This window comes from Nicotiana tabacum, chromosome 24, assembly GCF_000715075.1.
Source record: "Nicotiana tabacum cultivar K326 chromosome 24, ASM71507v2, whole genome shotgun sequence".
In the NCBI taxonomy this organism is placed as follows: Eukaryota; Viridiplantae; Streptophyta; class Magnoliopsida; order Solanales; family Solanaceae; genus Nicotiana; species Nicotiana tabacum.
Genome location: NC_134103.1, coordinates 107,503,057 through 107,519,927, shown reverse-complemented (window position 1 = coordinate 107,519,927; position 16,871 = coordinate 107,503,057). Strand labels below are relative to the sequence as shown.

At 36.6% G+C, this 16,871-nt stretch overlaps 3 protein-coding genes across 5 annotated transcripts; 1 reads left to right on the top strand and 2 right to left on the bottom strand.

Moving 5' to 3' along the window:
• Window positions 1-1,636: 1,636 nt before the first annotated feature.
• On the top strand, window positions 1,637-9,444 carry LOC107809696 (uncharacterized). Its single transcript, XM_016634357.2, has 9 exons — window positions 1,637-2,343; window positions 2,645-2,785; window positions 3,144-3,524; window positions 5,088-5,192; window positions 6,245-6,385; window positions 8,018-8,221; window positions 8,422-8,514; window positions 8,672-8,783; window positions 8,871-9,444. Exons 1-9 carry the CDS (start codon window positions 1,852-1,854, stop codon window positions 8,912-8,914), a joined length of 1,713 nt encoding a protein of 570 aa, XP_016489843.1. The 5' UTR covers window positions 1,637-1,851; the 3' UTR covers window positions 8,915-9,444.
• A 1,904-nt stretch (window positions 9,445-11,348) lies between these two features.
• Window positions 11,349-12,428, bottom strand: LOC142178379 (uncharacterized). The gene is made up of 2 exons (XM_075247722.1): window positions 12,174-12,428; window positions 11,349-12,011 (listed from the first exon to the last, which is right to left on the bottom strand). Exons 1-2 carry the CDS (start codon window positions 12,426-12,428, stop codon window positions 11,349-11,351), a joined length of 918 nt encoding a protein of 305 aa, XP_075103823.1.
• A 2,083-nt stretch (window positions 12,429-14,511) lies between these two features.
• Window positions 14,512-16,390, bottom strand: LOC107809697 (uncharacterized). Of its 3 annotated transcripts, none has more exons than XM_016634358.2 (2): window positions 16,034-16,390; window positions 14,512-15,274 (listed from the first exon to the last, which is right to left on the bottom strand). In XM_016634358.2, exon 2 carries the CDS (start codon window positions 15,170-15,172, stop codon window positions 14,762-14,764), a length of 411 nt encoding a protein of 136 aa, XP_016489844.1. In that variant the 5' UTR covers window positions 15,173-15,274; window positions 16,034-16,390; the 3' UTR covers window positions 14,512-14,761. The 3 variants fall into 3 exon arrangements, with proteins under 3 accessions (XP_016489844.1, XP_016489846.1, XP_016489847.1); XM_016634360.2 differs by having other exon boundaries at window positions 14,512-15,203; XM_016634361.2 differs by having other exon boundaries at window positions 14,512-15,206; window positions 16,034-16,371.
• Between the last annotated feature and the right edge of the window lie 481 nt (window positions 16,391-16,871).

Here is a 16,871-nt window from a genome sequence, read left to right as displayed (position 1 = left end):
AATCAAAAGTTTTAGCGAAATTCAATAGCGAAGTTCCACCTCCGTTTTTATCCCCAAAACCAAAGCCGCCATGCACATCGTCGTAACCCTAAGAAATCATCCTGATGTGACCATTGAAATCCTCTTCTATCAAAATATCTCGAAAAGCAGAATACCAAGCACTACCTCATCCGAATTATCCCATAAACGTCTTTTGACCTCCTCGCCTAATCCCACCTAAGGTACGTAGGCACTAATAATATTTAAAGTAATCCCTCCAACAATTATCTTAATAGCAATGAGCTCGTCCTTCACCCTTCTGACCTCTACCACTAGCTCTCTGAGTTCCCTATCAACCAAAATACCCACCTTGTTGTTATCCCCCACGCTTCCTGAGTACCATAGTTTATACACGTCTAAATCTCGTGCCTTAGACCCTTTCCATCTAGTCTACTGGACACAAGCTATGCTAATCCCCCTCTTCTGCAAGATCTTCGCTAACTCTCTAGACTTCCCCTGTCAAAGTTCTTATGTTCCAAGACACAAATCTCAACCTCAAGGCTCCCATCCCCACCCCCTGCTCCATCCGAGGACATGACCTTACTCCATCGTCATTCACCCCTGCCACTATAGTCTAAGAGATACAAATCTAATCATATCGCTGATACAAAACAATAATAGTAATAAAGAGCGAAGTATAACAACAAGGAATATTAAGACACACAAACGATAGTAAATAGTGGAATATGTATACATCACATCAAATAAATTTGAGGAGCACACAACAATATAGCAAAACACAACAGGATATTAAGGAACACAAAACACTAGTAATGGCAGAACAAGTATAAGGAACGCAACACAATATCAAGGATCACAAAACAATATAGCAAAATAGCAAAACAAACAAAACAGGGAGAGAATATCGCAACGATGAATATCAAGAAACACAAAATAATAGTAAGTGGCTGAAGAAATATAAGGAATATAAAACGATATTAATGAGCACAGAACAAATAGTAAAACAAAACAGGAATAGTATAGCCTAGTTTTACAATCGTCGGAAATAGTGGAGCTTTAATGAAAAGTTGATTGGAGGTACGGGGACACGCCGGACTGGCAGAACCCGGCTGGGAATCTAGTTGTAGAGGTATTTATGCACCTCCGCGTGCCTGGATCTTGCCAAAAATTATCGGCCCTATTCACTGTATACAAACCCCACACACACCAAGAGATATAGAGAGAGGTAGAGAGGGAGAGGGAGAGCCGGTGATGGTGTGATTGTCGCCGGTGAGAGCAGCGATAGAAAGAAGAAAAGGCATGAAAAAGAAGAGATAGAAGAGGAGAGAAATAGGAAAGAGAGAAGATAGAGGGGATAGAGGGAAGAACCTACATGTGGCGGGATAATGAGCCCCGACACTTGATTGGTCATCGGTTGTGAAGGGACCGTTAGGAATTAGAGAAAAGGTGAGTCTAAGCGAGAAAGAAAGGTGGTGAGAGAAAGTTCTTTTTTGATTTCTGAAGTTGTATTAAGGAGATTGAACTACTTTATATCTGAATATACTTCGCAGGATTTTATGCAATGAGGCATAAATTTAATGGTTGCCTCAAAATTAGGTATATATATATATATATGAGTAGATGCGTTTATACGTTTAATACTAGTTTCATTATTATGTGCTACTTCGTATAATTTGAGCTTAAGGGAGAATGAAAATTGTCCACTTATTACCAATTACTATCACCCTACCGGGCCGGGCTCAAAAGTGAACACGGACCGGGCTCTCAACCGTGCGCGCAATCTTCTCCTGAGATTTGATCACTGCCATTTTCAACTCTTTAAGCTCCATTTCCATCAGTCGCTCACAAGCCATGGCGGAAGCCGACGAACAACCACCGCCATCGACGCTGTCCACGGCGTCGTCAACGGCCCCAATTTACATACATCCACGAAGAGAGCCATTCCAACATGGCCTTCTCCCAATCTCTAAACTCATCTTCACCGACGGCACTCAAACTCTTCTTCCAATTCGAGATAAGCTATTATCCCTAACCTCCGGCTCCGCTCACCGAGCCAATTTCGAAGCAATTGCCGAAGCACTTCAGATCTCGCATGAGCATGCTCGCCTTGTCCTTGAGACAATTGCCTCCGTTCTCCACTCCGATTCTGATCCAATCGTCACCGCTAAGCCATCGGAGATCGGCTCCGTTGGCGTCAACGTGTTCGATTTGATGTTGTTTTTGCACATTCAGAGTTATAAAAGGCTTCTTCCTAAAGGACATAAGGATTCCGCTGCAGTAGCTGATGTTTGGCCTTCTACATCCGCCTTCGACGGTTTCTTATCGGCTCTTTCGCCGTTGCAGGTCAGGAGCTTGTGTTTTCTAAATTCCAGTCCGTTGTATGATTATTCTGTATATTAAAATTGGAATTTAAACATTTTTTGGACAGTCATTGTGTAATGTGAAGTACTGTAGTGGTTTAGTCTTTTAGAGATTTATAATATGCAGAACTTCTAATACTTTTTATTTGTAATTTGGATATAGTATTCCCGTGAGATGAATTTAAATGGAGTAACGTGATCACCGAGGATTCATATAGTCAATCCCAACTTGTTTTGGACTGAGGCAAAATGTATTAACCAAAAACTTTGCTTAAAAATTGCAGCTCGTACGCAGCAATAGTCGGCGGTTTATGCCATCACAGGCTGATGAAGAGGCTCATCAATTATCCTATTTACAGAAACACTTGGGGAACATTCTTTCTCTTTTGGCAGAGTCAGTGGAAGGGGATGGTGAAGAATCACTGGTTTGTGAAGTTTATTCCTTTGAGTTATTAACTTATCATACCATTTTTGTCATTTTATATGCTTAGGATAGTTGCCTATCAGATTTGACTGAATCTGATTCATGTAAACTCGACAAGGCATGCTGCTTAGTTTTTATTCATTTTGCGAATACAATTTTATTCATACAAAACGTACTAAGAATAGTGCACAAAAACTGAAACGTCCAATGTAGGAGCACTTGTTCCTTGATGATGCCCATGACAAATCCTTGCTGCTCCATTCACCTCTATTGGCATCCATTTTGTGCCCTTGTTTGTTTTCATACAGTATGGGCTTAAAGGCATGCGGAAAAGCTAATCTAGTTACTTGACTCCATAGGTTTTGTCTATGGAGAAATTGGAGCATCTGGGCTTCCTAATCTATTTTGGTGAAAAGGGATATGAGAGAATCCCATTGAGTCAGAATGCCCCTTTTTTTGCCAATTCAGATCCAGAGATGCCTGCTGTTCCTGTTCCTGCAGCTCAAGTACACGACTGGCTTCTAGAAAATATAGCATCTGCTTTGGAACGAATTACTGAGAGGGCTTCTGCAAAGGAAAATGGACCAAGCAGTGCCTCTGATCAGGATGTACCAATGGCTGATGTCGCTGCAAGTTCAGTGAAGAGTTCGTCAACTTCTAGAGGACCAAGTTTCATTGAAGGAATTTCCAAATCATCATATGTAAGGCTGCCAAATGATATTAAAGGCTCCTCTGTAAAGGTAAGGGCCAACTTTATTTTGTGTGTTATTCTTTTTCTGGAAAAGAGTTTAATGATTCATAGGAAAGTATGGAGCTCTTGTAAATCGGCTATTTTCTTGTTGTGTGTGCTAAGGTTTCTTAGTGTTCTACAAGATCTTAGTGACATCAACGGGAAGGGGTCTGCAGGAATGGGCTTATGCTGAATGTGCTCCTTTAGGTCATTCGTCTGTAATGCATTTTCTCACTTGTTCACAGTTTGGTAGAGTCGGAACAGTGTCCTCCTAAGAAAGACACAGAATACTGTTGTGTGCATTGTGAAGTTATTGACAACTAGTAACATTAATATGGTGCAATCTTCTCCCGTTTAAAGGCCAGAATAGAACATTTTAAATCAACTCCTGTGAGCGTGGGCAAATAGCACTATATAATTGGTCAAACTGACTTTTAAACTCAACTTAGGTTCTTTACGATAGAGCAGAGGTGCTTTTATGGTCATGATTATAGAATTACTGGAAGGATTTAATTCTATAAGTTTATGAATGTAGAATGGACTGTCTTTACATGTAAGACTCTTGATATATGAATATACTAATGAGATTTAGAGGCTTATAACATTATTAAGTCTGTTCCAACTCACATAAATCATAGAGTTACTATATTAAAGATGGATATGCCATATAAGTCAAGATGATTAAAATTTTTTGATTAATTAAAGCGTAATTTCATTAATAATGGGAGTCAAGATGGTAAGACTTTAAAGTTATTTCTTTGATAAGTGGTAAGAATTTAAAGTTATCAGCAAGGAGAAATTATCACATTGCATCATGTTTTGTGGGACTTTGTGTTTTGCAGAACTCATTGGAAAGGATAATTCTTATGAACTTATTTGGTTTTATAACTGCCTCTGGTTTGTGTGTGTTTAGTCTCTAACTTATCATTACTAGGTTCAGAAATCTCTTGAATACCGCCGTTCTTTTATTTCCTTATTGACAAGTTTAAAGCAGAATCACACTTGTGCCGAAGGAGATTCAAGGATTCTAGAATTTTGTCCATCACGGGTATAGGGCGAGTTCTCAAAAGTGTTTAAGACTAGCATTGAAGTGCATTACAGAAGAATATGGAAAATGAAAGGAAGCAATTTGGGATAAGTGGTCGGCATAAGGTTCTCTCTAGTGTCTAATTGAAGTCTAATCTTGTCTGGCAGAAAGACGTGTCCATTACTTGCAACTGTTGATCAGTTTGTGTGCACCTTTTCGGTTGCCCATTTCTAGATTCCCAACCGATGTGGGACTCAACAGTAGCATGCTGAGATGTTTATCTTTGAATATTTTAATAGTCTCAAATTCCAAAAGCTTGTCAAGCCCTTAAAATTGGTTGCTTAATTTTTTGGATTTAGCATGAAATGATTTTGCATTATTAGAATTTTTAGCTTTTCTTGTGGTTTAAATGATATGATTTCTTCTTTTTGCCATATCTTGTTTTACCTTGTATCCCAACAAATTCTTGGCCGGACAGATCTAAATTTTGGGGTAATGAACTTTCTACTTGATTCTTGGTATTGAATCCTTTTTCTCTTTTGGCAGGTTGTCAATTGCCATGAATCAGTCATTTATATTTTAGCTCCTTTGAAATATGCGACAGTATATGGATGCTCTGATGCAACTATTGTCCTGGGAGCTGTGGGCAAGGTAGGTACTAACCTTTAGGAAGATTTTGCTTGTTTTTTCTCAAGAGTCGTTTAGTAGTGAAATTGTAGAAATTCTAGGAGGAGGTAAATTTAGTTCTACATTACCTTGTAACTTTTTGTAAATGTCTCATGTATATATGAATTAAATGTGTTCTTATTTGTGTGCTTCTGAAAATCAGCCTGCACTGTACTGTAATACGGGGCTTTACTGTTTAGCAATGCCAAGGCACGATCTACTTAAGGGTACTTATTGGGCCAAGTGCCATCTTCTACAAAGAATATATTCTAGCATTTGCACCCCTATTTATCACATGCGCGTGGTGACAAAGATATGCAGGCTTTCTAATTTCGTATGCATATTTTGTACTGAACTTGAAAATCTAAGTAATTAGGAGATGGAGAAACAATATAATTCGTAGTTTCTCCTACCGTTGAAGTTTGAGCTTATCAGAGAGTTGAGCTTATTCTTATCTGAGATTTGGTTTTATTTAAATTTGTTCCAGTTGGAGCTGTATGGTTTGAAAAAACTTCATTTAGGCTGTGCTGGCATCAGCTACCAGTTACGAAAGCATTTTGAACTTTGTGATTCTGGATGGTGTTTAGACATTTCTTCATATTACTTGACACCCTAAAAACAACTGAGTATAAAAAAAAATGACGCGGTCTCGAATGGACCAGTATGAGCACATAGGATTCATATAGCCGACTACAATTTATCTAGGGTTGAGGCATAGATGTTGGAATGATCAATATTGATATTCTTCTGTAGTTATGACTCAAATGCTGTACACAAAAAAGTCATCAATATTTGCATGCAATTCAAAGATGAAAAAGGAAGATATTTATGCTTTATGAAACTGATGTTTGCTGCTTTCTACTGCCAGTAAAAAAGCTTTCCATGATTTCAAAAGCTAAAGTGACATAAAGTAGAGAGCTAGGTTTCCCTAGTTTCTTGTGTTAATTGATCCATTTTGCAAATGGTTTACAATTGTGTATTTGATGCTCTAAACTAATTATTGGATTTGACATTTAATAGTATAATGTCTGTTGCAGGCAGTCAGAATTGAGCACTGTGAACGTGTACACGTGATTGCAGCAGCAAAACGTATTTGTATTGCCAACTGTCGTGAATGCATATTCTTCTTGGGAGTAAACCAGACACCACTTCTTGTTGGGGATAACCATAAATTGCAGGTCTGTGTTACTTTTGTGCTGCTGCTCAAAGGGTCAGCCCACTCCTTGGGTCTCCAAAATCCTTATTTTATTTATACATGCATGGTTTTCCGTGATCACTCTTGCATCAAATAGTCATTGCAAACTCCTATGGATTTAGAAGCAGTGTTATCAAAGGCGAAAAGCGCAAAAAAGCTCTAAGGTCCGTTAGGGCTTTAAGCGCAAAGCGCAATTAAAGCGTCCGCTTTAATGAAAAAGGTGCAACTGGAGAAAAAGTAAAAATATGTATATTTAGTCAAAGATCAATAATTATAAGCATGAATAACAAATTTATGGACAAAGAAATTGAAAAACAATTATGATAGAGTGAAATAACAATTGTTTAGTGTCGCCTTTTCAGTATTACACTCATTGGCAAGGAAAAGTATGCCTTATAGCCTTGATGCGACATTGAAGCGCCCAGGCGAAGCGCTCAACATGTTTTGAGCCTCGCTTCAGGGCTTAAGCGCGCCTTTGACAACACCATTTAGAAGTGAAATTATTCAGTCAGCTTTTAGTCTTTTCTTTTATTTTTTATCGATCTTTTGCTGCCACAAGTGGAATGCAATTAAACCAGCAGTTCTAAGTATTGATGCAGCTTTTTCTTTCGGTCTAAATGCAAGAGAATTGAGTATATTATTGCAAATATAGGACATCTTAGTGGAAGATTTTTAATGAACCATACATTACTTTGTTGAGTCATTTGAGTTCATTATTTAAGTGGGAAGCATGAAAACCTTGCGTAGGATTATCTCTATCACATGTCAAATGCATGTTTGTGGAAGATTCTCAATGAACCATTTATCACTTTGTTAAGTAATCCGAGTTTGTTATCTAAGCGGGGAGCATGAAAACCTTGCAAGGGGAATGTCTATATCACAAAATACATGTTGGAGTGGCCTAGATGGATGGGTCATGGATGTTATGTAGGCAAATATAGTTGTTTTTTTAAATCCCTTCTCTGAATGCATGCGATGAATTTAAGGGTGTAATAAATGTACAGGATGGAGAATTTCAGTGCAATTGAGAAGTTTGAAATACTTAACTAGTAAACTTTAGTTTGTGGCGAATTTCAATATAATGGTTGAGTGCTGGAGATGTAAAATTGAGTTTTAGGACTCTTGGTTTACTTTCTTTCTGTGATAAATGGGATTGTTGGTGTAGTTTATATCACTTAATTGACTGGCATATTGGATAAAAACTAAGCTGAGCTTTTTGCTGCGACTTCCAGTGGACTACATAATTTGTATCCATCATCTAATTATGTTGCAAGATACCTTGTGCGTCTTAGAGGTAGTGCATTCTCTTTTTAGTAGTGTCTATTTTGTCAAGATTGCTAGCCACTTGGTGGCCTTTGTTTTCTTCTAAGAATAGTTTGTCAATTATGAACTTAAATATTTTGCTAAGTTAACTAGGTCTTGGTAAACCATTTATTTATAAAGTAAGTGAATATAAGAATTGAGGGTATTCTTCATTTTATCGTTATATGCATTCTATTTACAAGCATTTTCTCAATGCTATATGCTGATTGGAAAGTATACTTCTTGCTGTATGACTTATTGTTCTGGGGAAAATTTTGACTTCCCCATCCATTTCTTTTGATGATTTTGTCAGGTGGCTCCATACAATACTTTTTACTCGCTACTGGAGGAACACCTGAATCAAGTTGGTATTGACCCAACCATCAACAGATGGGATGCACCTGTAGCTCTTGGTGTTGTTGACCCACATGATTCACTGTCACATCCTGCTGGTGTGTCTGATGTTCAAACTGAGTTTGCTATCCCTGTAGACCCTGATCAGTTCACTAACTTTTTGGTATGTCTACAAAAGTAGCAACAAGGACCTTCGAGTTTTATTTATCAATTCATTATGTACCCATTCCTGTTCTAAATGTCTCCAATTCTGGTTAGTGTCTATGGCAGAACTTTATTATTTGCTCAAAATCTCTTGGTAAAGTGATTTTTTTCCTCACTGTTCTTTTAAAACGCTAATATGCACGGCTCCAATTGTCACAGATTCCAAACTGGTTTGAAGGGCAGCATTCTGGGTCCACGAAAGATAATCCATTCCCTTTACCGGATGCTTATTTGGCATCCCAGCAGAGAAATGTGCGTTAGAACACCAACTAATTTTTGTACCATTTTGCATCACATTTGTGCACACAATATGATTACTGATCCTCCGTTTATGTAGTATACTCCAATACATATAGTTGAATCATCAAATTTTTGGAAAATCATAATTCATACCTCTTGACCCTTTCAGCACAAAAACTTGGAGGAGAATAAGCGTATGTTGAAGGACACCGAGCTTGACGAGACTCGGAAGCGAGAAGTAGCAACTGCTCTCCATGCGTGCTTTAAGGACTGGTTATATGGTAATGGTGGTAGTTTGTATATCATTTCTTGGTGTTCGTGTTTTAACTTTTTATCCTCACCCCCACTGTTCTGCCAATATTTGACAGCTTCAGGAAATATACGGCAACTATACTGTCTTCAAGGTGATTAGAGTTCTGCACGATGTTTGAGCTGTGTAGCAAGGATGGTAACCCTCCACTTCCATTGTATATTTCAGTTTCATCCACTGCAAGTTCCTCCCTGCCATTTTTGTTGGTGCTGAAGGCAGGTGAGAGCTTGATGCTATTGCAATATCGTCCAGCTATTCAAGTCGCACTTTTCAACTGTTGTGCATTTTATAACCAAAATGCCCCAGGACCATGTTACTTTTGCAGGAGACTGCTCACTGCACTGTCTTTGTACTACTATGGAAGTCAATATGTTTAGGTTTCAATTCCCCCTTTTTTCTTTATTGGTTTTACTAGGTTCTGAACTTTAGCCGAAGGATTGATCTGTTATTTATTTGTTTGTTTGGGTTCCTGTATACAAATAAGAGATACAGAAGACCATGCGGGGAAAATTAGAGAACCGTTTTCCTGTTCAACGAATGCTGATGAGAAGCCAGCGTTTTGTAAAACTGGTGTTGTGTTTTTTGATGCACCTAAATGCTAACGCAGTTCTGGACCGTCTGGTTGTGTTGAAGCTTTGTTCTCAAAAGTCTTCCACTGCACTATCCTCCCCAATATTTGATGTGAAATTTTATCTGCTTGATTTTCTTGGATTTACTTCAAAGTAGAAGAACCATTCAACAAAATCCCTTAGCAAGCTGCTAGATCAATGTAGCTCTGGCGGATAGTCGAGATGTCAATATCACAGAATGATTACTAAAATTAAGCTTCCTAAATTGACTCGAGGGAAATAAATTGATTTTTGACTTGAGCTAATTGGTCAACTAAAACCTAAGAATTAAATTACTAAACTAAAGTTACTTAATAGTAGTTGGGAGCAAATCCTTGTGACACATCTTTTGATCTCTGAAATTATTTTATACACCCAACATTCTCATAGTGTGTCTACTGTTATTAGTTTTTTAAAAAAATGTTTAAAATTACTCTTAAACCCCCGATTTGAAAAATCCTCTAACTTGTATAGAATCAATTTTGCAATGATTCCTCCGTAATAAACCCAAGAACGAGTTGGAAGAGACTAAAAACTGAAATTGCAACTCCTCCGTTCTCCATTTTCCCCGTCCATTGTCAGATCTCATACCACAACCAAACATCAGTTTTTCGTTTCCTTGAATTAAAGAACTCCATTGTCAATAAAATCTCCAACCTTCCCTTATATGAAGGAAACTGAGTTGGGGATTTAATAATTTCAGTCATTCTCATGAAATAAAGAGGGCAGCCTGGTGAACTAAGATCTCGCATTCTCGCTATGTGCGGGGTATGGGAAAGGGCGAGCCATACGGGTCTATTGTACACGGTTGTACCCTGCATTTTTGGAAGAGACGATTTCCACAGCTCAAACTCGTGACCTCCTGGTCACATGTAAGTAACTTTACCGATTACGCCAAAACTCTTATTCTCTCATGAAATACTGGATTTAGACAAAATATTGATGCGTTGTTTTTTGTTAAGCACGAGCTTGCCACGTAGCAAAAAAGGTGTGTATTAAACATACTATGAAAAGATTTGAGTGTGTAAAATAATTTTTGTGACAAAAAATATATCACAGCGATTTGATCCATAATTTCAAAAGTAACTTATGTATTCTGCCTAGTTCAGTTGGATTTGAAGTAAATGTAAGTACATTAGCCAGATATTCTAGAACGTCTAACTTCACGTTAATTTTGTTATATTAAAAATTAATTTCAATCGGAAATATGATGCAGTATTCCATATGGTGACCTGAGCTACAAACTTTGGTTTACGGACACGTTCATTTCAAACACCTTGGGTGGAACCAACAAATTATTCCGTAGTTGTATTGTGTCTCTTCCTCCGACCTAATTTATGTGTCATATTTTTTTTTTTTAAGAATATTAAAATATTATATTTTCGTATTTAAAATAATCTAAATTAAACTTTTCTTTTTACTCTTAATTAATTTATTTATAGCCATAAAATTTTATGGCATATTTTAGACAACAAATTTTAAAATTTTTTATTTATTTCTTAAATTTAGTATCTAGTCAAAGACCATTATATCATTTGGGACGGTAGGAGTAATAAATTTCAAGAGCTTTCACAAGTTTTTGTGACAACTGACAAGTACTACTGTGTGAAAAGGAGCGATTCTAGCTCATTGCTCAAATGTCTGTGAGCCCTAACACATGCAGAACGAGAGGAAGTAACTTTAGAGAGAAAAGGAAGCTAAGAGCTCTGTACTCAGATTTGGAAAATGAGTAATTGATTATCTCAAATATTGTACATAGTTATTTATACACGTGCTGATGTTAAATAACTAACTGACTTTCTTAACCACTTCCTAATTATGATTATAACTAATTAGCCAGCTATACTAGTACTTCTAACTATGGTTACATTATCTTAGTCAACTAACCAATCTCACTCTCAATATACTGTACTAGTACATTGAAACCTTTAAGAGTTATTACCTGCTATATTAGATGAACTGTCAGTTACATTTTCTTTGCCAAGCAACTTCAAAATTTGCTCATACTGTTTTGGTGTAAAGTAGGATCCTCTGATCCCTTCAGAGTTCAGCACTCCCTCTGCTGTATTGGCATAGCTGCTACCCTGTGCATCCTGTTTCCTGTTATCATTCACAACAACAATGTTAACTGTATTTTCTCCATATTTTTTCTTAGGTTTGAAATCAGAGGGATATCCAATTATTTTGAAGCATTCAACACGAGCGTGTCCCTTCATCTTGCAAAAATCCCACTGAACATTAAAGTTCTTTCTAGTTTGTTGCATATTTCTTCCTTTAGTAGTCATTAAGGCATTCATCTCAACATTGTCCATTGTTCCCAAGGTGTTTGTCATGCTTCTCTGGCTTTCTCTTTCTATTAACATCGAGTAAACTTTATTCATTGTTGGTATAAGAATCATCATTAGGATTTGACTACGAGCCTGCTCATAAGACTCATTTAATTCCATCAAAAACTGCAACAATTTTTGCCTTTTCATGAACTCCATATAATCACGAGACCTAGGACAATCACTCGGAGATGGATCTAGGGCATCAAACTCATCCCACAGCAAATGCAGCTTCGAGAAATAAGCAGCAATATTGTTTGTTCCCTGAGTCACAATAGCAATTTGTTTATGAAGCTAAAAAATGCGAGAACCGTCGATTTTATCAAATCTCTCTTTCAAATCACTCCAAACTGCACTGGCACTCGATGAATACACTATTCCAGTGAGTAATTGACTTGACACTCAGTTCATTATCCACGATAATACAATCGCATTGCACCTCTCCCAAAGATCAGTCAAGTTCGGACCAAACTTCTCCTTTTTGCATGTTCCGTCGATAAACCCTAACTTATTGCGACCTAGGATTGCAATTCTCATCGCATGGTTACACACTGAGTAGTTCTCCGACCCCGTCAGTTGTAGAGAGATCAACACCATTCCAGAATTATCTGTAGAATTTAGGAATAAAGAATGATTGTGGCTCAATTTCTCTGGTACTTCATTGTCTACCTCTGTCGCCATGTTTCTTACAAATTTCGAGTGTAATCAAGCTTCGATTGAAGATTTCACCCATATTAATGGCCGCAAGGGCTCTGATACCATGTGAAAAGGAACGATTCTAGCTCATGGCTCACATGTCTGTGAGCCCTAGCATATGCAGAACAAGAGGAAGTAACTTTAGAGAGAAAGGGAAGCTAAGAGCTCTATACTCAGATTTGGAAAATGAGCAACTGATTATCTCAGATACTATACATAGTTATTTATACACGTGCTACTGTTAAATAACTAACCGACTTTCTTAACCACTTTCTAATTATGGTTATAACTAACTAGCCAGCTATACTAGTACTTCTAACTATGGTTACATTATCTTAGTCAACTAACCAATCTCACTCTGGCACTCTCAATATATTATACTAGTACATTGAAACCTTGAAGAGTTATTACACTCTATGAAAGTCATAAGCTCATGACAGACTTAATTGGAAGGACGCTATATAATCAATCAAAGATCCGTTGATTGTAAGTCGTAACTAGTGATTGCCTAGTTTCATGTACATTTCTTTTCATTCCTCCTTAGTTTGGACTAGAGGTGGCAAAATGGTTAAAAGAAAACAGTTATCCACCCATATTATCCATTAAAAAATGGGTTGGATAATGAACTTTTTAATAACGGGTCGAATATGGATAAAAACTATATTATCCACTTAGAAAATGATTAACCAAATGGATAACCAATGTGTTTAATTTTTATATGTATAAAGCCTCAAATTGGAGGTTCCTCAAGTTTGAAAGACTAGGAATTCTCCCACAAGTGATCATATTCAAGAAGACATGGATAATATGGATATCCATATTATCCGCCGGATAACCCGTTTTTTATCCGTCTAAAATACGGGTAGGGTCAAATACTTTATCAATTTTTTGAATTACCCCTTTTCGACCCGACCCGCCTGTTTGCCATATCCTCCCCACCCGTTTGCCATATCCGACTCGCCCCGCCCATTTGCCACCCCTAGTCTGGGCCTAAGTCATAAACGTTAAATACATAAAATATGTTTTCACAAATATGATTATCATTAAACCATAATGCATACCATATTTACTAACTCTTCTGCTCCTTCAGTTTTCTTAATCCCAGTCGATATATAAAGTTGCTCCAATAGTACGAGACACCAAGAATAGAAGAGACAGCAAACAGAAGATTTAACAAGATAGTAAAACTGGTGTTCAGGTCCGATTTTACAATATTGTACTAATGAGTAATGACAAGGGAGTTAGCAAATTTTATGGTCAGTTAAGTTTTGGTGACAGACTAGTTAATGAAACTTACTTACCAAACTACTACTTCAACAGCTAGTTGAAACATTATACTTAATTCTTTTATGAAACTCTCTGTCACTCTAAAATCGTGACTTTTTAAATGGAAGGTCACATCTACTAAAAGACAAACCTTCATAAATATAATTGCAAAAATCATAAAGTGTTTGTGTCCAAAAAATCTGTAAATAACATTGAAACCAGCTATCTGTACTTAATCATCTTGCAAACTATTTCTTCCCAAAAACAAAAAAGTACAAGGAGACAACATAAACATTCCCAACTATTTAAATCTTCTTGAACATGTAAACTAGTATATTGCATTGAACATGTAAGCCAAACCTAGATCCTTAATTATCAGATTTTGAAGTAGAAGTAACATCCACATTTCACATAACTTTTTCACTAGCAGAGAGAGTATCTTGTTCCACCATCATGTTCAGTAGGCAAAAACCAGAGAAGTGCATAGATTTTGTTAGGTGTAAAAGGAAGAATGTTTCCAGTCATGGGATTAAATCAGTCAAAACAAAGCAAAGGAGTGTATCATACTGACTCTAAAATCCAACAAACAGATTCCCTTCCATTCAGCACAGCAACATTGGGTCTTCATCTAGCTTCATTCGCCACCTCAGTCAGTCCGTGGAAGCTGTTTCTTTTCGGCATTTGCAGTAAGTAGTGACTAACCAAGAGCTACGTCATGTGTCTAAAGTATTTGCACTTCAATTAATACATCCAAAGAAAGATTTGAAATCAAAGAAGCGTATCACACATATAAAATCAAAGGTGACAAAGATTAGAGTGCATTGGCAAAATATGGTTTAGTTTTCCATGACATATGGGAACTTCCTAACTGATTAGCAGCAGCAGCAGCAGCAGCAGAAGAAGATTGAAGAATACTAGAATTTGCCGAAAAAGTTCAGTTCTTCAGAAAATTTTAGCTAAATTTCAAAAAACTAGAAAAGATAACAAGGGGCAAAATAGAAAAGCACATGCAAATCAGCATAGAATTAGTCCTCAATAGCAAAGAGAACTGCTCATCTGCACTCTACACCAACTTCAGCAGCTCGCCTAGGCTTGTTTTTCCTTCTACTCCCATTTTGTCTAAATCCAACTGACTTTATTAAGTCATTGGAGTTAGTTTTAGTCCCAATACCATTTTCCATTTTCACTGAATCTGCTTCCTTGACTTGTGAAATTCTCTTCCTCTTCTTTCCATTCACAGCAGTTTGGTTCTTGACATCTTTATTTAAGACAGAACCTTTAGTATTCTCACCGTCATATTCATCTTCTTCTACTTTCTCCTCATTTTCTTCTTCCTCCTCTATTTCATCCTTTAGTGGTTTCAGTGGTCTTCCCCTTCTCCGCACTGGTATCTTCTCTTCTTCACCACTTCCAATATCGTCACGCACAGATTGCTTCTTTGCCTTTCCTCTTCCTCTGCCCATTGTTCAAAGCTGGAAATTCTTCTCCTGAAGACTTCTTTTACAAATATAAAGCTCAGAGGCCTTAAAATAGAATGTAGCACTCCAAGAAAAAAATTAAAAATCCTATGAAATACACGAAAAGAGCGGATTAGACAGAACCACACAATCTTAAAGAACCAAATATATGAGGAGGATTATACTTCAACTCATGAAAACAGTTCTGAAAAAGAGAATCCCACCGGATATCATACATCAACATGAACAGTAAAGATAAAAACTTTATCTTTGATGAAAGTGTATCCTCAAAACTCCAAATTGAAATCGGAAAAATAAAAGGGCAGCCGGTGCACGAAACATCCGCATTCACTCAGGGTTCGGGGAAGGGCCGCACACCGTGTGATATGTAAAACTTAAATAACTTTAAGAACTTTTTTTTTCACAAAATAGCAAAACTTAAATAAAGAGAATGATTCAAATGAAACATAAATTCTTCATAAATTATTCAAACACTAGAGCTTAAACAAACTAAATCAAGTGGAGTAAAAAAGATTCTTGACCAAATATGCACCTCCCACCCACCCACCCCACCCAAAAAAAAGAATCTTTAATGAGAAATTCAAAACACAACCTTGCCATATATAACATTCATCAGATAATTAAAAAGAACACAACATACCATATCATTAAGAAGCAAATCAAGAACATCAAAAACACAAGAGAAAAAAAAAACATGGCAGCTTACATTAAAACTCAAACAAGACCAAATATTGATGGAACTTTACAGTACAACATAAAGATTGAATCTTTAGACTAACCCATAAAGAATCTATCATTAAGCTATTTTTTATGCTGCTTTTGGAATTAAAACAGAGTAAAACATACCTAAAGAAGCGGATTTTTCAAGAATCAGCCACTATTTGCATCTTTAACCACAAACCATTTCTGAAAATCTCATAAAACCAATTAAAAATCCAAAGGAATCTCAATAGTCAGATGGGTTAATATTGTGGAGTGTTAAAGGTTGAACAAACAACAGTGATGCAAGTACAGAAGCTAAATATTATTTGTCAGAATAAAAAACTGGTAAGAAGGAAAATATAGAAAAGAACAGATCACAATAAAGAGTTTAATATGCGAGTGGAGTTTTGAGGAGATGAATTTATGCCATTAAAGGTTGAGAGCTGTGGGAATAAGCTAAGGCAAGAGGCAAAGCCAAAGAACACTACAAATGAAAGAAGTGAAGAGAGGAAAAAAGGGACAGTAATATTAGTAGTAGAAATTGTTGAAAGATCATTTTATTTAGGGAAAAGAGCCAAATATACTCTCTACTTTCCTATATTATTTATATTTAACCTCCCTTATTCCATCATGCCAAATTTACTCCTACGATCATCAAACTTTTAAAAATACCCCTGGATCTATTAAGTAATACAAAATCTCCTAAATTCTTTTTATTTAAATCACTTGTTGTTTTTCTTGGTCCACTATTTTTAAAATAATTGGCATTTACCTACTTTCTGAATTAGAGAGAAAAAAAAAGAGAAAAAAATATTAAATAATACAATCGAATAAACAAAGTATAGTAAATTAAAAAATCTAAATTAGGTAACTTTTCTAAATTCTAAAAGTATTTACAACATCCCAATTTTAATAAATTCATTGCACCAAATGTATAGAGACTTTGCAAGTATTAGTGATTGAAGATGAAGTTCCTTGGAGA